The sequence below is a fragment of the Heloderma suspectum genome, chromosome 10 (genome assembly GCF_057233095.1).
Source record: "Heloderma suspectum isolate Gila_16-S chromosome 10, 16-S_ref, whole genome shotgun sequence".
Classification (NCBI taxonomy): domain Eukaryota; kingdom Metazoa; phylum Chordata; class Lepidosauria; order Squamata; family Helodermatidae; genus Heloderma; species Heloderma suspectum.
In genome coordinates, this window is record NC_139467.1 from 34,550,888 (window position 1) to 34,572,688 (window position 21,801).

Consider the following 21,801-nt stretch of genomic DNA (forward strand, 5'->3'; position numbering starts at 1 on the left):
TCCCAGCCAAGGCCTGCCTGGTGCCAACCTTGTCACCTTTTTGGCACCAGGTTAACACTGCCCTCTTCTCTCAGGCATTTGGCAGCATATAAGGAGTCATTTTAATTGTCTCTGGCTGATAGTTTTGAATTGTTTTAGATATATGTTGTTGTGTGTGCACTATCTGTTTTGTGTCTTTTACCTGAATGGTTTTATACTTTATATAATGTATTTTAATTTTTTAAAAAAAAATTGTGAACTGCTCAGAGAGCTTTGGCTATGGGGCAGTATAGAAATATAATAAATGAATGAAATGGAATGGAATGGAATGGAAATGCTTCCAGGAAGCTCACAGGGAAGGCACAAGACCAGTAGCTGTCTCCTGCTGTTGCGGCTCAAGGCGAGATGGAGTGTAGTATGGTGGTTAGAGTTTTGGACTAGCGCTGGGAAGACCCAGGCCCAAATCCCCACGCAGCCATTAAAGCTTTCACTGGGTGCCGTTGAGCTGGTAACTGTCTCTCAGCCTAGCCTACCTCACAGGGTTTGTTGTGAAGTTCAAATGTAGATGGGGGAGAAAAACAAGGATGCCTGAACTCCATGGAGGAAAAGCAGCATATTAATGTAATATGTACATTTTAAAAATCCATTCAAAGCAATGGGACAGGATTTAGCCGTAACTAGCTTGAACTCTCGTGATTTCAAGGGGACTTCAATCTTTGCTGGATTGTGCCCATCCTGTATAGCAGCTCCAAGTGCCATTTCTGTTGCTGTTTCGGGGCTTTTTTCTTCTTTTGCGCATCCCCGTTATCTTACCCACTGAGTAATTCCTCAGCAACAGTAGTATAGAGCTGGGGAGGGCAGAAAGTAGATCTCCAGTCGCTTTGGACTTCAGCTCCCAGCATTCCTGACCACTGATCATGCTCACAGAGGCTTTGGAGTGTTGAAGTCCAAAACATCTGGAGATCTACCTTCTGCACACCTTGATCTATAGCATACCCATCTTTCATGGGGCTGCCAGGACAAATGGATTCAGCATGGAATATAGTTATTTATTCATTCATTTATTGTTCCCTTACTATTTCAGGACACAGGCAGAAGCTCGAAGAGCAAGCAAAATCCTTCCCTGAACGTTTTGGGGAATTGGACAGGTTGCGGCATTCCATGAGGGTCACCCCACCAACCACCAACCCCCGAGGATCCCTGAGCACTCCTGGGCACTTTGGAACACAAGCTCAGAGCCAGATCCAAGGTAAGCAGGTTTGGTTCCTTAACAGCTCCAAGCAGTCCCATTGCTAGAACTGGAGCCAAGCAAGGGGTTGGTTCTAGTTTGGATAAGCTGCATAGCTTTATATATAGGCTGCAGCTTGGCTGGCTGGCTTGAGTCATCTGAAGGGGTTTGATCTACTGGCACTGTCCTGCAGCGTTTACTCTCTTCACCATGGCATAGGGTCACCACGTACACGTTGCCAAAGAAGAGGACGTTCGTCACCCCCAAAAGCAGGTGCAGTTTTCTGCAAAGCTCAGATATCCTGTTGCATACATAAAGGTGCAAATGTGGAAATAGTGACTGTCTCTTAAAGAGAAATATGGTACATTTTACTATAGCGGGGAAGGTTCTGAACCTTCTAAAGCCATATTCAAATTTATTTAGGATTTCGTAAAACAATTAAGGGTGCAATCCTATGCATGTTGAGACAGGAAAAAAAAGGCCTGAAACTCCCAGCATGCCCCAGCCAGCATGGCTGGCTGGGGCATGCTGGGAGTTATAGGCCTTTTTTATGTCTCAACATGCATAGGATTGCTCCTTAAAACAACCAGGGTTGGTCTCAGTCTGGGGAAATCACACAGCTGTGCAAAGTGCCCTTTAGCCTAACCCATCTTTCCATGATGGCTAGGAATGATGGGAGTATCTGGAGGGTGCAAGGTTGGATAAGGCCAGCCTAACATATCTTCCTTGCAGAGTTTTTGCAAGCCTTGCTGAGTTCCTTTCAAGAGGAAGGGATATGGATGGGCAAATTCGCTGCGGTCTGGGTTGTGTGCCGCTCACCGGACCCCTGCCGGCTGCCCAGCTTTGCTCGCCATGTGCGTTGAGTTGCCGGGCGGTCTGCGAGCGCCCAGCGCATGGCTGCCCACTCCCTCCACAAGCCGCCATTTTGCAGCTCGGGCGAGAGATTGGGGATTCCCACACTTGCCCAACTTGGCACACACTGAGTCAGGCAAGCGCAGGGATTGCAGACTGGCATCTGGGGGGCCGAGCCAGCAATTTCTCACTGGTCCTTGAGCCCCAGCCGGATAGCCCTGACATCCCTAGGAGGGAGGGAGAGCAATGTGATGAAGACAGACCCCCAAAGACCACCACTCTTAGCTGCATAAGGCCTGCTGTTCAGTATTCCCATCCTATCCCCACTAGGCCGGCCGGGGGGGGCGGGGGGGGCAAGCAAGGCGGTAGCCCGGGGCACCCAGCTGAGAGGGGAGCCAAGCTGAGCTCAGTGGCTGTGTCTTCTGAATGTACTGTCTGCAGTGAGCTGGGGCGGCAAAAAGAAAGCATCTGTAGCCTTTCTTTCAAGGTTCTACAAGTTGTTTCGGTACTAACTACAAACATGATCTTCTTTCATTTAGCTTTAAAGCATGTTTCTTTTTGAATTTCCACTTTGATGTCATTTGTGCTGGGTAAAAAATCAGTGGAACAACAGCTTTACTTTGAGGCAACGTTACCGAGCACCGAGCACTTCAAATATAGTCCGTGCATGCATGTGGCTCCCAGCGTTGTACACATATGCATGGGTCCTTTTAGGGGGCGGCAGCATCAGGGCCCCAAGCATCACACCTGCACCAGGCCCGATCAACCCTCTGGGTGGCCCTGCAAAGCTGACCATGGGCGGAGCACTAAAGGCACTCCTCGCCCAGGGTGCTATTTCTCCTAGAGGTGGCCCTGCCCCAAACACCCCCTCACACACACCAGTTACCCTAACCACAGTTGGCTCAGCCTTCAGCGTGAACCCCAGATTCTAGCACACACAGGCAGGTGGCTGTTCCTTGCTGCAAAGTCTAGGGAGACAGCATACCTGCTTTGGCAAGGGACGCTTCCCAGGTTCCTGAGACAATTTGAGGAGGACGCCTTGACCCTACAGGAGAACACAGAGGCTTCAGTCTAAATCTCCAAGCCCTTAACAGAGCCCCACAGGTTGACATGAGCTGACGATCCAGTTTGGCTTTTGTTTTTAAAGTTGGCCTCATCCGTTTTGAATTCTTTCATATATGGGGTGGGTGGGTGTTCCTTTGCGTTCTGGCGCTGCTGCCAAATCTGTCGTCGTCGTCGTCGTCTTTTTTCTACCCCTCTTTAGCCTTGAGGGTTTAGTCTCTGAGTTAGAATAATTGAACTGACTCCAGATATTAAACGATATACTCAGAAGAGCTCGTGCCTCCCCAAGGCTCTTCGTGGGGTTAGGCTGGTTGGAGAGGAACGACATTTGCCATGGGAACGACAAACTATAACCACCTGAAGAAGCTGCTAACTTTACGCAGCAACCCATTTCAACCAGGCCTTGTGGGCACAGCCAGGCTGGTAGCAAAGAGTCCATGAACTGAAAATAACTCCATCAAAAATTTCATTTAATAATCTGAAATCGTTTAATTCAAATAAATAAAATTATGTTAATAAATAGTTTGTTTCAGCCTCAGGTCTGTATAAAATTTAAGAACCTGGGGTGCAGAACCTCAGGACCATGGGCCAAATCCAGCCCTTCTGGAGTCCCAATCCAGCCCTCTGCAGTTCCCTAGATGGCCACTCCCCCTTTCCTTGGCGCCCCGCCCCTTTCCCCCAACCACCGTTCCTTGGGGGTTTCCCACCTTCTGTGCAGTTTTTCCCCCATTCTAAAAGGTTGAAATGCCTCTCCTAAGGCTTAGGTACTGACAGGAGGAGCTTTAAGCTAAAATATGGTTGCATTTTTGTGGAAGGGGAACCGACAACCCTTAGGATCAATCAGTGAAACTGTGCCCAAAGACAACAGTTTGTCTGGCATGAGAAAGAAATGAATTAAATAATCAAAGCCTGCTATGAGCCAGGAGCAGCTTTAGGTTTGAGGGACCATCAGCAAAATATCTTCCATGAGCCGTTCCTACATCTGCGGGATCCCAGAATACCTGGAGGCAGCAGCAGGTAGCTATTGGCTGCCGTTATAAATTTCCCACAATGCCCTAGAGCCAGGACCGGCCCGAGAATAAAAAGCACACTGGGCAAAGAGCACCTTTAGCACTGCCACCACCACCCCTCAGTCTACAGCAGGGGTGTCAAACCTGTTTCAGCCCAAGGGCCAAATTCTCCATTCGCAGGGGCATCATTCCAGCAATGGGTGGAGCTGAAGTCCAAAGGGGCAGGGCCAAGATATCAGCATATCTTAGCTTAAATTGAGAGCACAAATCTTGTATGTGGGAAACTAGGTGTGCGGGCTGTGTGCAAACCAGGTCATATTGGGACACATGGAGGTCGGAGGTGGGACCAATAGGCTGTTGCTCCCACACACACATAGCCATGGGTCAGCTTTACAGAGGACAGTCCTCTACTTGAAGAGCTGGCAGAGGACAAGTCTCTGCTTGAAGGCATCCTCTATTTGAAGGGCTCTCCGGTCCAAGTCCAGTTTAAAGATAAAGAATTATGTGAAGGGAGATCAGGATGATCCTGTAGTGGCACCTTTTGAAGTGCAGGCACATATCGTGACAATCCCCACAGCCACGCCCCAGGGACAGTCCAGAAATGTAGGCAGCTGTGGTGAAGCAGATCAACAAACCAGTTCTAGCAGTTTTATCTCCACCAGGAGCAGGTCTCTTGTAAAGTGAACGAGCCTTATTTGTCCACTCAAGACTAAGGCATCCCAGAATACTTTGCATCACAACAGGGAATAATATATTGTTTTGGGCTACACCCCTCGCCCCCAAGAGCCGCACCAGCTGCTGTGAGAATTGCAGCTAAGCTCAGAGGGAACAGGAATTCTGAGAGGGGTGGCAGACAATGAGACAGTGAGAAATGCCGGCACCACGACCCTGTGAGCCCTGCCTCCGCTGCACCACTGGAGCAGGGGCATGGAAGTCGCCTGTCCCCCGACAGCAGATTGAGCGGCACACAGGTGATCACCTGCTTACGGTCTCCCCCAGTAAGGTGAGATGTGTTAGATTTCCGTGTAAATGGGGTCGTTATTTCCACATTTGCATCTACACATATACATTAGCATATGCAAATCTGTATCCGCTTTTTGTTCTCTTCTTTTGGTGATATGTTTCATCCTTTGGGGGGACGCGTCGGTGGCCAGCCGATGTTCGTTTCTCCCTACGTGCGTGCCTGTACAGAGCTTTGGAAGAGCTGCTTCCTCAACCTCTGAAAGGTCTTCCCCATACTTAAAATAACTGTTTCTGAATGACGAAAAACATCTGTTAAGTTGGGCAGCTGCAAAACATTTTTTTCCAAAGGAAACTGAGCAAGCATGAAGGGAAAGTGGCTGTGCTGTGTGTTGCATTTTCTCTTCCAAAGGAAGGAAGGAGCCAAGATGGGTTGCTGGGCTTCTTCTTTTTCGCTCAGCGTGTTCTCTGTCCCTTCGCTATAATGATTTGTGGTGTTCATAGGTTGCTCTGCTGCGCACATCACTGCCTGTGGCTGGTGGGTAAGCACAGGCCTTTTCAGTTGTGGCACCCGGACTCTGGAACTCCCTTCCTCAGGAGGCCTGTCTAGCCCCTTCTCTGTTCACTTTAAAGAAGTCAGTGATATGCTGGAGAATTTTGTTCAGTCCACATGTTAAGCAAACCAACCTAATTCACACATCCTAGACGAGTACACAGGTTGGAACACAGTTATCTTTCGGATTGCGCACTTCTCCAAAATTTGCGGTGCAGGCCTTGGCTTTAAAAATGTGTGCAAAAATGCACATTTGGGGGGAAATGCATACAAAATGTGCATTTTAGGGGGAAATTCTACCATTTAAATGTATTGTTTTAAAAAAATCAAAGAAAACAGGATCAAACAAATTTAGGATGGAATGCATGCAAAATTGACATGGATTGAAAATAGTTAAGACAGGCCTTTCATATTGGTTAAGTTGGTTCACCGTTATCTGGTTCTGTGGCTGAATGTGGTTTGGAGTTGGTTGTATTCTTTGAGCTGGTGAATTAGAAAAAGAACAAGTATGTTCTTTTGTTGTTGTGTTGTATTTTTATAGCTTATGTATGCCTCTTTCAGGTCCTTTCGGTTAAAAAAAGTGACTTAGGGCAAAATCCTATACATGTTTAGACAGCAATAAGTCCTTCAACTCCCAGGATTCCCCAGCCAGCCAAGCTTGCAGGACTTATTTCTGTCTAAACATCCATAGGATTGCTCCCTTATAAAACTTAATAATAATAAATTAGCTAATCCTGTGATATGTAGGGATGTCCGTTGCTAGGAAATCTGGTTCTTTTTTTGGTTTGATGGATGTGCGCAGCGTGCCTGACTTGATTTGCGAGCCAAGCTGTGGGCTTTTCCCCGAATTCTGGGAACTTGTTTTGAGCCTCTCTCTCTCTCTCTTTTTTTTTTTTTTGGCAGGTTCCACAATCTGTGCAAATTTCTGAGCAATTTGCACAAATTATGGCCAAATTTGTGCAAATCCGGACGTAATTGCACAAATTGTAGAACCTGGGGTTGGGAGTGGAAAATGCCCGAACTGGCCTGACTCACTGCAGATAGAGTTGGGCACCACAGCAGGAACCGAAATGAAGTCCAGGGGGCTGAATCTACAAAAATTCATCAAACTCCACCCCCCAAATGGATTTCTCCAACATCTCTAGTGACCTGGTGATGCATCTAGGAACTGGAGCAAATAGTTCCACCAACGGTGGAAAACTGGTGGTAGCCAAGTCAAATGGGTCCCTTTGAGAGAGGTTGTGCCAAACCAGAAGTAAGAGGGGTAGGTGGATTGATGGCTCTTGCAGCAGGACTTGTGTGTGGATGGTGCTGTTTGGGATCAGTACTAGGGGAATTGCATTTGCTGAGTATAACATGCATAGGAAGTGTGTGTGTGTGTGTGTGAAAATAAATGAAAGACCAGAGACAGTTGAGCTAAACGTTTCAGCTTCCACCTTCCTCAGTAACACAGCTGGGATTTCAAAGAAATGCTGGGAGATGAGGTGACAGACTGACAGTTTTAAATACTCCCAGCTTTCTTTTGGAATCCCAGCTGTGTTACTGAGGAACCTGCACATTCTTCGTGGCTTTCCCCAAAGAACCCTGGGACAGGCTGTTTTGTACAGATGTTGGTTCTGCCCTTCTGTTTCTTTCGTTCCTTGAGCCCAGCCTTTTCCCAACCCAGTGCCCTCCAGATGTGTTGGGACTGCAACTCCCAGCGCTGCACCCCCATGGCAGGCAGGGGGGCAGCACTGGGAGTTGCAGTCCCAACACATCTGGAGGGCACCAGGTTTGGGAAGGCTGGCTTACACAGAACAGAAGTCCAGTCCGGTGGCTGGGGAGCTGTGGCTATTCAGCAAATGGGATACTGCACTTCAGTGCAGGCACCCTTCATAGGCAGGCCGGAAAAGAACAGAGCTGTGTCTGCGAGGGTGGCCATGTGTCCTGCTGTACAAAGGGCTGTCAGAGGACAGTCCTGCACTGGAAGGCACCCTCTGTTAGGAGGGCTGTCTAGTCTAATGGTTGGATCCAGGATCTGCCTTCCATGAGAGGAAGGGCTAATCTTGCAGAAGGTCCTTCCGGCCAACTTTGGGGTATGCCCTCCCTTCTCCCTCTCTGCATCACCCGTCACCGCATTCAGCAGGGCCTCCTGACTCTCTGAGTAGCATTTTCAAGGGGGTGGAGGGGCTGCCCTGGGAAGGAGGAGGCTGGGAAGTCCGCCTCTGCCAGCATAGTAGGTCCAGATAAAATCTGGATCCAACTGCAAGTCTTGTTTAAATATAAAAAGCTCTAAGAAGGGAATGTGGAGAAGAGGCCTTCAGGAAAAGGTCTTCAAATCAGGGTCCAGCCGCAAGTCTTGTTTAAATATAAAGAACCCTAAGAAGGGAATGTGGAGAAGAAGCCTTCAAGAAAAGGCCTTCAAGGCCTTCAAGACGCAAGTCTTGTTTAAATATAAAGAACCCTAAGAAGGGAATGTGGAGAAGAAGCCTTCAAGAAAAGGCCTTCAAGGCCTTCAAGACGCAAGTCTTGTTTAAATATAAAGAACCCTAAGAAGGGAATGTGGAGAAGAAGCCTTCAAGAAAAGGCCTTCAAGGCCTTCAAGACGCAAGTCTTGTTTAAATATAAAGAACCCTAAGAAGGGAATGTGGAGAAGAGGCCTTCAGGAAAAGGCCTTCAAGGGGCCTTCAAATCTGGATCCAACCACAAGTCTTGTTTAAATATAAAGAACCCTAGAAAGGGAATGTGGAAAAGAGGCCTTCAAGAAAAGGCCTTCAAATGTAGTCTTGTTTAAATATAAAGAACCCTAAGAAGGGAGAGTGGAGAAGAGACCTTCAAACTGCCCATCCACTCTTAGCACTCGGTCAGCAGACTGAGCAGCAGGCACACCGCTCACGTGGTCACAGTCTTCCCCACTATAATGTTGTATTTCTATTTAAATTATAGTATTTTTTCCAAATTTGCATGTCTCTATAGAGATTAGCACATGCAAATGTTATGCAAATCAGTATCAAATCAGTATCTCCTTTTGTCCTCTTTCTCTGCAATGAAGAGGTGGCCACCCTTCTGTCACCCAATGAAAAAAAGTCAATGAACTGTATGCATTTTAATCAAGTAGTCTATTGGTTAAATTTGCATATATTGACATATAGGTAAAAACAATAGTTCTGAAGCAAGAAGCATACTTCCTTTCTTTGTATTTTTTTAAATCTCTTGCAAAGATTTTTAGGCCACCCTACAGGACAATGTCCTGTCTAGGAAATTTACAGGATTAAACTACAATTTTAATATAGTAAATAAAATGCAGCTTGCAGAGCAGGTCTTCCTCGTCCTCTCCGCCCCCCTGCAGACCCCCATGTGCCATCTAAATCTGCTCTGGAGGCCTGGGGGACCCTCTGGGGCACATTTGGAGAGCAGTGGGGGGCTGCAGGGAGGAGGCTAGCATGAGGAAGTTCCATTCCACAAGCGGCATCCTTCCATTGGCGGAACCAAGGATCTGGATCCAACTCACGATTTTTAAATAGTAATACTAGGAGTAATATTAACACTTCTGAAGTGCCTAACATTTTCTAAGTTCTGTGTAGATATTAAAAGATAGGACAGTTCTTGCCCACTGGCTCACAATCTAATAGTCATAATACAAAAGGAAAAATGAATGGGAAGGGAAGAGGAAAGCAAGCACATTCTGGCACCTACACTTGAAGTTACATAAACTCAGCAGCAGTTATCATCTGATCTGGACACGTGGGCCCTCCTCTCTTTAAATACACATACCTTTCTCCCATACAAACCTTCCCTCCTATTGAGATCATCTTCAGAGGCCCTCTTATATGTCCCTGACATACATTCATTTGGGACTGTGGAGAGGGCCTTTTCAGTGGCTGCACCTAGGCTCTGGAACTCCTTTCCAAGGGAGGCCTATGTTACCTCCTCTTTAATGACATTCTGGAAGTTGGTAAAGAACTATTTTCTTCAGAAGGCATGTACTATGCCATTTTAATTTGCTGTTTTAATCAGGTTTTTTTAAATATTTGGATTGCTCTTGCATTGTTGTTTTCTGCTGTTGTTTTCATGTTTTGTGCTATGTTGTAAATTAGAGGGAAGTTTTTAATTGTTAAATTGTTGACTTTGTTGCAAGCTGCCTAGAATTCCTCAGAGGTAAGGCAGGGTACAAATGTTTTAAAACCACAATAAGATAAGACAGTCCCTGCCCACAGGCTCACAATGTAATAGACATGATACAAAAGGAAAAAAGAAGAGGGAGGGAAGATGCGTCGTAGTGGGTATCATCTTAAAAGAGGCCTGTCTTCCAAAGGGAGAATGCCTCTTTTAAGATGCCTCTTGCCATCTGCAGTTTCTATAAGCACTGAAAACAATGTGGGTGTTGTTGTTTTAATTAACAATAATATGGGTGTATTGCGGGGGGGGGGAGAATGTGGCCAATTAATTAGGTGTGTGTGGGGGTTCTTCAATGAATTTGATTAATCAATGGACAGAGCAATCCTACCTGTCTGTGCAGAGAGTTCCAGGCTGTGTTTCCACCAGCGATTTACTCCGAGCCATCTGCGTGTTGAGGTCATTAGGATTAGATGATGTTGTGGCCATCCAGCAGCCACCCCGTTTATTATGGAAAAACCGGATTTCCTGAGATTTCCTGCTTAAAGTCCGATTCCTTTCCTCAAGTCGGGTTCTCCCCGGTATAGTTGCTGTGTGCCCCAACCCCCGTATTGACCTTGGGTATGCTAGCCCTGCCCAGGGGTATGCCTTTCAACGTGACCCTGGTCAAGGCATGTTTCCTTTCTCCCATCCCTATGACTCCCAGCACAAAACAAATTAGTGTCTACTCAGAAGTAACACTGTGCTCAATGAGGCTTCTTTCCCAAATGCGCGCATCAGAAGAAGTCATTTCCCCCACCCTGTTACAGCGATCAAGCGCAGTAACAGGAGAGAAAGATTGGGGCTAGTTAGGCATCTTCTCCTTCACTTGCGTACATAGGAAGTAATTACTTCTAATTTTCACCTTCCATAGGGAGAAAGGGGGGGGGAGCCTGGAGGGGGGAAAGCTTCTCTTATTGGTTGAGCAGCCCCTGCCATTCAGATGGCATTCACTTCAGCCCCCCACCCCACACTACCCAGGAGTATGTTAGGAGAAGCAACTCAAAATGGGGTGATACACACATACACACACCCGTGGAGCCCTGCCTGGACCAAAAGTGGCTCCTAGAAAAACGCAAGTAAGCCACTCTTTCCTTCTCCTTCCATTGTCGTGGAAACAGGGCCCCAGTGTCAGAGCCTCCCAGGCATCCAAAGCTCTACTGGCGTGAGCTGGTGTAGTTGTCCCCACCGCCCACTTCTGGGGCATAGCCTGCAGATGCAAAGCTTCTTCTGGCATGCCTAGGGACAACCCACTTGTCCACCCCCTTTCCCCATTTGTGATGTGCTGCTCTTCAGTGGTGCCTTAAATCTAGGGTGGCCACAAGTCCTCTTTTACAGAGGGCCATCCTCTGTTTGAAGGGCTGTCCTGTCCAATTCCAGTCTGGACATAAAGATAAAAGAACCATCAGAACTGTTGCCCATCCACAAGACAGCAGACTGAGCAGGCAGGCGCACAGCTCACCTGGTCTGCAGTATGTTGAGATGGACTCTATTTCTTTTAAAATTGTAATTATTCTTTCTAAATGTGCATATATACACACGTCAATTACCACATGAAAATTTTATGCAGATTGCTGTCCTCTTTATCGATGATGCATTTCCTCTCTTCCTTGGTGATTTATAAGCGGCCATCCAAGATCCTTCAAACTTGGTATTGAATCCTGGCACACACAAAGCCTGGATGCCATCACTGCGCTAAGGCCCCTCCCGCTTACCTTCCTTCCAGACTGGGCAGGGAGGGGGAGGCCCTGACAAATTTAGCCTTATTTGAGCCATTGCTTCTTGGAATCCATTCAAGTGAAGTGAAGACCTAGATTTTCTCCATGGCTGGTATAAAAATAGAGGTGACCGTTCGCTGGATTGAGTTGTTTGATCTGGAAGGGGGCTGCGAAGCTTGAAAATCCATTTGTGTGCTGCTTGGCTCTGGGTGAGGGGCCGTTTAAGAGAGGCACCCATAACCACCCAATGGAAGAAGGAGCGAGAATTCGGGCAAGTTGCAAATCGGGACTCCTCTTCTGGTGTCCCTGACCCCCAAAGCAGCAAGAGCGGCCGGCCCCCAGAGGCCGCAACAACGCCATGCTACTCACAGCGCTGACCTCTGGGTGAACACACATTCCTCTTCACTTCCCCGTTCCGTGGTCCAAAGTGCTGCCATTTCCGTTGATAGATTGGGTCAGATATTTGGAGTGTGCGGGCGCTCGGTTTGCTCTCACAATGGTTAAATTCTTACCTCTAAATGGGCTTATTCAGTTAAGGCAGCAGCTGGTGCAATTTCGAGAAGAAAATAAACATTTCCTTCAAATATTTTGATTGGCAGTCCGACAAGCAAAATACTTGCCCTCAGAACTGCCTAGGCCCTCAAGAAAGAAATACAGGAGCAGACAAAATCTAGAAATATAAGTTGGGCTGTAGTAAATTTTTCAGAGGTGAAGCCATAAAAATATGCGGTGGTTTCTTTTCTCCCCCCACCCCCACCCCATTATTTAACTGGTGGATTCTACTCACAGTTTAGAGGTGTTTAGGGAGTGGAGGAAGAGGGGAGGGGAGGGGAAAGACATTGTCAGCTCCGGATGCAGATGGAGTGAAAAGGTGAGTGAAAGTAAGAGCAAAGATGTTTTAATTCTGTTTTATGCTTGAGGCCTTCCATGGAGCAGGCAGTGACGTCAAGTGACAGATTAAAGTAGGGTGGCCAAAGGAGAGGAAATGCTTCACCAAAACGGAGGACACCAATTTGCATCAAATCTGCATATGCTAATTTTAGGTATAGATGTACATTCATACATTTTTATTATAATGTAAATAGAAATACAGTCCGTCTCACCATTGTGCAAAAGTCTGTGACCAGGTGACCTGTGCACCTGCCTGTTCGGTCTGCTGTCCAGGTGTTACCTGTGGATGGGCAAAAGTTCTTACGGTTCTTTATCTGTAAACCAGAATTGGACAAGGCAGCCCTGAAATAAGAGACAGTCCTCTGTAAAGCCGACTCATGGCCACCCTAGATTTGAGGCACCATCATGGCTGCTTATGTTGTTGTTCAATATATGAAAGGGCTGGAGAGCGAGACGATGTTGTTGCGGCCCTCGTGTCCTGCTTGTGGGCTTCCCAAAGGGCACCTGGCTGGCCATGGCGAGACACAGGCTGCTGGGCCTTTGCTCTGATCCGGCAGGGCTCTTCTTATGTTCTTACAGTCAGTGGCATAGTGGTCCATTTTGAAGTGCAGGAGCTCATCATGATAGCCCCATAGGCACACACACACACACACAGGAGAGTCCTAAAGTGCAGGCAGCTGTGTTAATCCACATCAGCAAAGCAGTCCCAGCCATTTTCATCTCCACCAGGGGCAAGTCGTTTGTCAAGTTAATGGGTCCAAATTGGCCATTTGAGATCAAGCCACCCCAAAATACTTTGCATTACAACAATATATAGTTGTTGGGAAAATCCATTTTCCCCTGCTACTGTGAAAGTTGCAGCTAAGCTCAGGAGGAACAGGGAATTCTTAGGGGAGGGGTTGGCAGATGGCATCAGCATCCCTGCTCATCAAAGCATGCTGGCACTGCCTCCCTGTGAGCCCTGTACGCTACTGAATGTATGTTACATTCGAATGTATCCTTCTGGTACCTGGAAAGCCTCGTCTGCCCACTGGAAGGCTGTTTTTGACATAGTAGAAGAGCATTACTTGAGAAAAATGACCCCAAATCCAGAGAAGGTTCTTCCCTTTGTGTAAGACTTTGTTCAAAGTTCTCACGATCTTTTAACGAGTCACTAGAGTTTGCACAACTACAATTCCCATAAGCCCCAGCCAATGTGGCCAACACATCTGGAGGGCACCAAGCTGGGAAAGGCTGCTCTAATCAACCAGGATCTTCCTTATTCACTGTGCTGTAGCACAACCGCTGCTACGTCATAGCACTGCGCTGCAAGAATTCCACTAGCAATAGCACAAAAGCTCGCAGAACCCCCCTAATACATTTCCTCTTTCTGCTCATGGTTCTGTGGATCCAAAGCATTCGTGTGACTGCTGGCTGACCCCTCCTGTTGTTAAGCTGATTGTTGGTTAATAGCCCAGAATGGTTGGCTGATGGGACATGGGAGGTAATGTTTAGGACAGTTTTCCCCAACCTGGTTCCCTCCAGATGTTTTGGACTACAACTCCCAGCATTCCTGACTATTGTTCATGCTAGCTGGGCTGATGGGTGTTGAAGTGCACTACATCTGGAGGGCATCACGCTGGGGAACACTACTTTAGGAGATCTCTGGGAATCTCTCCATCACTGGGTTGGAAATCTCTGGAATAGCCACAGCTTGCTCACTTGGTTTTTGTGGAGTATCCACAGGACATTACCATCAGACTGTGGTTCTCCTGTGTTTTCCCTGCAGTTCTTCCATCTCGTTTCAGACTGCAGACAATCTGACTTTTTTGGAAATGATGGAACACTAGTCCAATGTCCACAGGTGTAGATTGCCTTAGCCAGGGCTGGCCCTAGCATAAGGCAGAGTGTGGCAGCAGCTGCTTCAGGTGGCAGATGCTAAGGTGTGGGGAGGCAGCAGCATCAGAGGTACACTGGCCATTCCCCCTGCATTTGGTGGCAGAGGACCAAGCTACCTACCATGCTTCTCATGCATGACAGGGTTCATCTGAAAGGTCGTCTTTCAGATGAACTTGAAAGGTTGTCACGGAGAGGAAGGCCAGGATCTCTTCTTGATCATCCCAGAGTGCAGGACACGGAATAATGGGCTCACGTTACAGGAAGCCAGATTCCGGCTGGACATCAGGAAAAACTTCATGGCAGTGAAAGGCAGACTCACGGAGGGAGGGGACCCATCAGGAAATACAACAATGGAACCCATTCCCTAGGGAGGTGGTGGGCTCTCCCACACTGGAGGCATTCAAGATGAGGCTGGACAGCCATCTGTCAGGGGTTCTTTGACTTGGATACCTGCGTAGAGCAGGAGGTTGGACTTGATGGTCTTGTAGGCTCCTTCAAACCCTACTATTCTATGAGTCTATGATTCTATGAACCCCATTCACACAGACATAATGGGAGGGGGCAAGTGTGTGTGCAGGGCCAGCACCAAGGGTCAACGTGGTTGGGCACTTGCACTTGCTCCACACTCCAGCAGGGGACCCACCAACAAGAGCTCCTCCTCTTCACCACCACAACCTGCTTGTTCACCTGCCTCTCGCTCTGGCCCAGACAGCACTGGCGGTGAGGAGGAGGAGCAGGAGATGCCACGGCCAGCTTGCTCGCTGGCTCTCTGCCTGTCCAGCAAGCGCGGGGCAGCAGAGACGAGAGAGAGGAGGAGGAGCAATAGCAGCTGCTAACAATGGCAGTGAAAGGCAGACTCACTGAGGGAGGGGGCCCGTTGAGGGTGTCTTGGCTGAAGGACCTTAGGGGTCCAGGTTCTTCCTCTGGGGTTCTGATGTAAATTTAGTTTTTCAGCCCCTACTATCAAAATGTCTTGGGCTGGCTCAACATATCCTGGCATTCTGTGCAGGGATCGGTTTCTAAAATCCATCAGCAGTGTCCCATGGCAGTGCTGTACCAATCCAGGCTCCAGGGAGTGTTGGGTCTTTGAATGCAACTTCATAGTAAGATAAACATAAATCATGTACATAGAAAACTGGAATGCCAAGGAGAAGAGTAGGTTGGACCCTTCTTCCTGACATCCTAGCTTTCCGTGTGCAGAAAGTTTGTTTTCCTGAGGGAGCATTTAAATTTGCAACCTCCCACCACCACCCCTCTCCACTATAACACACACATCTCTACAGCCTTACATGTAGGATAGCCATATACTAGGGATGTCAGAGAATTTCTCCACGAATCTCGGGGAGGCCGAATGCCAGCGCATTCAGCCCCCCGAAATTGGTGGAGAAACGGTCTGCCACCCCCCTGCCACCCCCCGGGACGGGACTTACCTTGTGCGAATGTCCCTGGCGGCAGCAGCTCCGGCGGCGGTTCGGTCTTCTGACCGGCTGCCACCGCCGCCATTTCCAAGTTAAAAAAAAAAAACAGGATACGTAAATCTTTACGTAGCCTATCATGGTGTTTTTTAAAAATCTAGCCGTGATAGGCTACGTAAATCTTTACGTAGCCTATCATGTTTTTTTTTTTAACTTTTTTTTAAAAAAAAAATTAAACATTTTTTTTAACATTTTTAAACATTTACGTAGCCTATCACGGCTGACTGCAGGGACGCAAACGGCGGCAGCTGCGGCCGCTGCCATTTGTGTCCCGGCAGGACAGGATTCACGGCTGGAGGGACAGGGCGCCTCCCTCCCCGGCCAGAATTTTGGGGGGGAGGGATGGGGCGCCTCCCCCCTAGCCAGAATTTTGGGGGGGAGGGATGGGGCGCCTCCCCCCCAACCAGAATTTCAGGGGGAGGGACGGAGCACCTCCCCCCCACTGCGAATCAACTTTCGGGTTCAGGTAAGTGACTTTCATACATCCCTACCATATACCCTACTTTACAGATGGCAGTCCTCTATTTGAAGGGCTGCCGGAGGAATGTCCTCTATTCTGAGGGTGTCTTCTATTTGAAGGGCTGTCTAGTTCAAGTCCAGTGTAAAGACAAAGAACTATCAGAAAGAAAAGCTGGGCCTTGAAGTTACCCATCCACCGTACCTGGACAGCAGACTGAACAGGCAGGCACACAGGTCACCTGGTCACGGCCTTCCCCACTATGGTGAAATGCTTTGTATTTCTATTTAATTTATTGTAATTAATCCTAACTTTGCATCAAAGTTGGCACCTGCAAATTTTATGTAGATCTATGTCTTCTTTTGTCCTCTTTTTGGTGATGCATTTTCTCTGGTTTGGTGATGCCAAAGCAGTCACCTTGCTTACATGGGCCAATCCAGCAAAAAGTTTTAGCATTTGACTTTGCTGATTGCATAAACTGGCTGGGTTTGCTTGTGGCACGCATGATGCTCTGCTTTGGAATTACTTTCAATTGCTTGCTGAATGTGACTGATTCAAAATGTGCCAGGAAATGCACATGGCCCTTTCCTCCCAGCATTGAACCTCTTCATCAACATTATCCTCATCATCACCACTTAGTCATATTAAACAGCTTAAATATACTAAGTGCTGTGCCACAGAAATTAAAACAGAGAGGTTCCTTGCCCACAAAATCTAATTAACGAAAGAACAAAAGCTACAGAATATGGTGAATGCATCCCAAGGATGAATGCTCTTCATGTTTTGAGCAGAATTCTTCCTCAGGGCAGAATCTATAAAATGGCATTATACATGGGCAATTAAAATCGCTATTTTCATGAACGTCCATTCTACATAAGCAAATATCCAAGTTCATGCAAATTATCCTCTTCAGATACTTCCTCATGCTTTTCCTCAGTGTAGGGATGGCCAACTTCGGAGGGTCCAGGGGCCATACCAGCACCACCCCACTGCCAAAATTGGTACCGCTGAATTGTCATTGAATTTCAGCGACAATTCAAGCAGTGAGAAAAAGGCACATTTTTGTTTTAAAACAAGGTGCCTTCTTTTAATGCAAAATCACAGTCCCAGGAGTCCGGGGAGGGGGCTGATTTTGCATTAAAAGAAGGTATGTGCCTCCCACCCCCACACACCTTGGTTTAAAGCAGAAATGGAGCGTTTTCCTTGACATTCCCACACAGTGCCAAAATTCGGCAGCAATTCAGTGGCAATTCAGCAGCGTGCTGGCAATTTGGAGGCAGCAAGTGGCACGGAGAAGGGGGGGCACATGCCCACAAGTTGCCCACCCCTCCTTTAATGGATACAATGGACCTCTTTTAGGCATATATATATTTTTTGAGACTGTATTGACCACTTCCTAAAATTTGTTAGAAATGAGTGCACGTGTATGCTGTCTTCTTCTGTTAATCTATAGTACGACTGTGAGTCAAAGTCTACAAACTGGATGCGCATAATTGCTTGGGAAGATTTTAGGTATCCTGAGTGACTGTGACTCACGCCTCACTGATCTGCGGATGTACTTGGCTTAACAACTTCCTTTGCTGGACCAGACCAAAGGTCCATCAACTCCAGCATGCTTTTTTCTAATCATGGCTTTTTACAGCAGCGACGAGCCAAATGTATACATGCCCCTGAAACGTAAAAGCAAGAGCCTGAGAGAAACAACCCACCCTTGTCTCCGGCACCTGGCCATCAGAATCCTGCCTGCTCTGGCCATTCTTTGCCATCAGTGGCCATTCAGAGATCTGGCCATCCATAAGTACCTGTAATCATAATTAGCAGTGTTTGAACCCTTGGAGGATACTAACGGCATCACCCAAGACCAGGTCGATTTTGTTGTTGTTGGTAGCGGTGGTGCCAAAGGAACACACCCATCCCATTGAACCATCCTCTGTCTACTCAACTGTGCCCAGGACAAAAGCCTACAGGCTGGTCCTAGTGTGTATGTGGTGGTGGGGTTGGGGGAATCTGTGGCAAAGCGACTACCATATTTAATGCCCTGCCAGCTCCCTGTGCACAGAATGGGAGGTTTTTTTAGTTTCCCTCCCATCAATCCCAGTGGGAGGGAAATTCTTGCCTGGCCCTAGTGCTGGCATAATTGGGGGCCCCTTTCAGGGGGTGTCAGGGGAGTCTTGGCCACCCTGGACACCTTCTCCTAGAATGCCCTGTTACGGCTCCCGCCATCAGCGGATCACCACTGGCAGGACAACGACGGCTGTGGCGCTCCAGCAGCGCAAGTGCCGTCCCACTGGTGGGCCTCCCTCTGCGCCACGGAGTGGCACTCCGTGCAGCCAGTCAGCTGGGCAAATGTTGTCTGTAGGGCTGCACCCTTCAGTAGGCTGAGCTAATCCGCTAAGCCCCTTCACTGCATGTTCTTAGGAGGGCTTTGTGGGGAGGGGGGACTTTTGTATTCTGCCAGGCTTCGTACCATCGGTTTTATTCCCCTTGCTGGCTCTCGAACTCTTAAACCTTTGCTGATGATTTTTCAATTTGTCTGATAGTATGTCATTTTTAATGGCTGTTCTGTTGTTTCCATTTCTCCTTTTTTTGTGAGCTGCCATGGGGGCACGTGGAATATTTTTACAGATCCTTCCAGGTGAGGCTTTTATGTAATGACTGTTCTGCCTCATTCATGGAATTTTACTGGGGGGTCCAGACAACGTCATCTTCCGCTCGTAACCCTCCTGTGTTTTCCCCCCACTTTTTCTGACTTTTGGGGGGGGTTATACCACAGATAATCTGTTAAGAAAGAAAAGACAGATTCGCTGTACAGTGCCTTCCCATCGGTAGGGCTAGGAGCCCACTGTCTGGAAGTACTGTTCATTTTCCAGTCATAACCTTCCCGTGTTTTCCCACTGGTTTTTCCATCTTTTTTCTTATCACGGAAAATTTAAGGGAAAAAATAAGGAACAGCTGCACAATGGCCTGCAATGCTAATGTTAGGACCCCTTCATCTCAAAGCACTCTTAAAGGTGGGATAAAAATGTCATAGATAGATACATAGATACATAGATAAAATGAAAATCAATAGGCTACATTTCATGAGGGTCAGACACTTGCTTACTTTATTTTAGTTTATTTTAAATGGAAGCAGAAGTATTGAATGATATATCATGGGCTAAGACCAGGTATATTTCTTTTTCACCTTGATAAAAAAAAAGACCTTTCCTTGGCAGGTGTGTGTCCCCCTTTGCACATAACAGGAAGAAATGTATAGACTAGAGACCTACCTATGGCATTTTGCGTATCTCCCCCCACTTTGTTTTGTTTTGCAAGCCGTCAGTAATTAACACATTTACGCTGTTGCTTTTCTATTTAGCAGCCGGCTTGCCAAGTGTTGCAAGCTCAGACTCATAAAATTTGGCCTCTCCAAAAAAACTTTGGGAGTGCATTAGAGAGGAAAAGAAAGGGGAAATGTGCCCTGAGCACTTCACTTTTTATTTGAATTTGCTCTTTATGGAATATTATTTATGGCCACATGAAACATAACGAAGGAACGTAAGCCCTTCCTTTGCTCTGCTCATGCTGCTGAGCAACAAATGGCGCCTCCCTGCCATTTATTTCAAGATATCCATCTCCTGTAATTCTCACAGCCAGCATCGCCTAGGAGAAGAAGGAGGACGGGACACAGCAAGAGCACAGGCATGATCTGGCGAGAACATGGATCAGCTCAAACTGTAAGGCGGGGGGGGGGAAGGCAGGCTAAAAAGCCCCCTCCACTGCCACCACCCCACCACCCCACGCCCATAAATGTAGAGGCAAAATTCAGACTGGTGCTCAGGGAAAAGAAAGCTATTTTAAGATGCGATATGCCTACCTAAAACAATTTCCGGCGAGGTAGCCCTGTGTTAGTCTGTTGCAGGAAAACCAACAAAGAGTCTTGGGGCATTTTAAAGACCAACACATTTATTTTGACATACACTTTCGTAGTGGACTATACTCCACAAAAGCTTACGCCGTTAAAAAGGGTTAGTCTTTAAGGTGCCACAAGGTTCTTTGTAGGCCTAACTAAAACAGTTTTCTTGGAGGGTGTTCTGATGACAGAACATCCTTCAGGTGAACTGTTTTAGTTGTTGCTATCAAGATAAGAAATGTATTTTGCCTCAGAGGAAGGTAATTGTTGAAACATGTTGTGCGCATCACATTATCCTAAGTGTTTATTCCAGAGCATCAGTCTGAGACCTTCCCTCTCCTTTCTTCTTTAAAAGAAGTGGGGGAGATGAGAAGTGATGTGACAGATCCACGACTGGATATCCCAGAGTCTTTTCCTGTGCTTAAAAGTAGCCCAATTTAGTTCAGTGCCACGGTGCAGGCAGAAGGGGTGTTATCCCTTTCCACCCATACCATTTAGCTAGATTAAATCCCACTCACTCCAGAGCTACTATCAAACTATGCAGGAAGTAAAAACAAAAGTACAGTATCTGCATTTGGCCCTATGTCTGGAAGGGGCCTTGGCTCAGTGATAGAGCAAATGCTTTGTGTAGGGAAGGTCCAAAGTTCAGTCCCTGGGATCTCCAGTTAAACTGATCAGGCAGCCATCTGCCCTCTTTTACAGAGGACCATCCTCTATTTGAAGGGCTGCCCTGTCCAATTCCAGTTTGAAGAGAAAGAACCATAAGAACTGTTGCCCATCACATCAGACTGCACAGGCAGGCACACAGGTCACCTGGTCACAATCTTCCGAATTATGATGAGATGGACATAATTTCTATTGAAATTACAACAATTATTTCTAAATTCGCATCTATCTATGTAAATTAGCAGATGCAAATTTTTATGGAAATTGCTATCTTCTTTTGTCCTCTTTTTTGGCAATGCATAAGTGGCCACCTGTCAGGGTAGACACTGAGCCCATAGAATCCCAGAGTAGTTCTGATTCTGAGGAAGAGCAGTCGCTCCTGGGAGAGGAGCGCGCTCCTCTTTCCCAGGGCCCACAGCTGACGGAGATTCCTCCCACTAGCATTCCTAGATTAGAAAGCAGTCCAGGGAGTGACCGAGCACAGATAGCAGACTTGGGGGATGCGCGACGCAGAGAGCGGCACCAGATGGAGGGCGCGGAAAGGAGGCGTAGTGCCCGGTTGGCGCGCAAACAAAGGCTGCGCCCAGAGGATCCACGGGAAAAGGGGAGGGACTCTCCCTAGTCCTTAAGTTCAGGGGTCTGCCAGTAATTCCCTTTCAGATGGGGACCAACTGTTTTCAACTTAGGGCATAGGTACTCTGCTGCTCAGATCTAGTTGCTACCTGTAGAGTTGTTAAGTTGTAAAAGAAGAATAAAGCTTTGAAAGGAATCCCTTTGTCTGTGTCTGGACTTGGCTACTGGATTAGACTGAGAGAGGCCTCCAAGGAGCCCTTGACACCACCCTGCAGGCAGCAAGTTATAGGAAAGAGTCTATGCCTGTGATCCTGGAGCCATCTTTTAGAAAAGTGAAGTGCCTCACTCTGATTTCTTTCTTTCTTTGCTATTTTACTTAAGATATATCTTTTGCTCCTTTTTTAAAATGAAAAACACCTAGAGCGGTGAATAGTATTAAAATGGCCAATGCAATCCATAAAACCATTAGAATC

At 47.3% G+C, this 21,801-nt stretch overlaps 1 protein-coding gene across 1 annotated transcript in view; it reads left to right on the top strand.

The window, feature by feature from the left end:
- The window catches only part of RUNX3 (RUNX family transcription factor 3), a 199,252-nt gene that overhangs the window by 170,840 nt on the left and 6,611 nt on the right, over positions 1-21,801 (top strand). Inside the window, exon 6 of the mRNA XM_084815882.1 lies at positions 1,064-1,228. Coding sequence (XP_084672008.1) covers positions 1,064-1,228 — 165 coding nt within the window. The remainder of the gene's footprint in view (positions 1-1,063; positions 1,229-21,801) is intronic.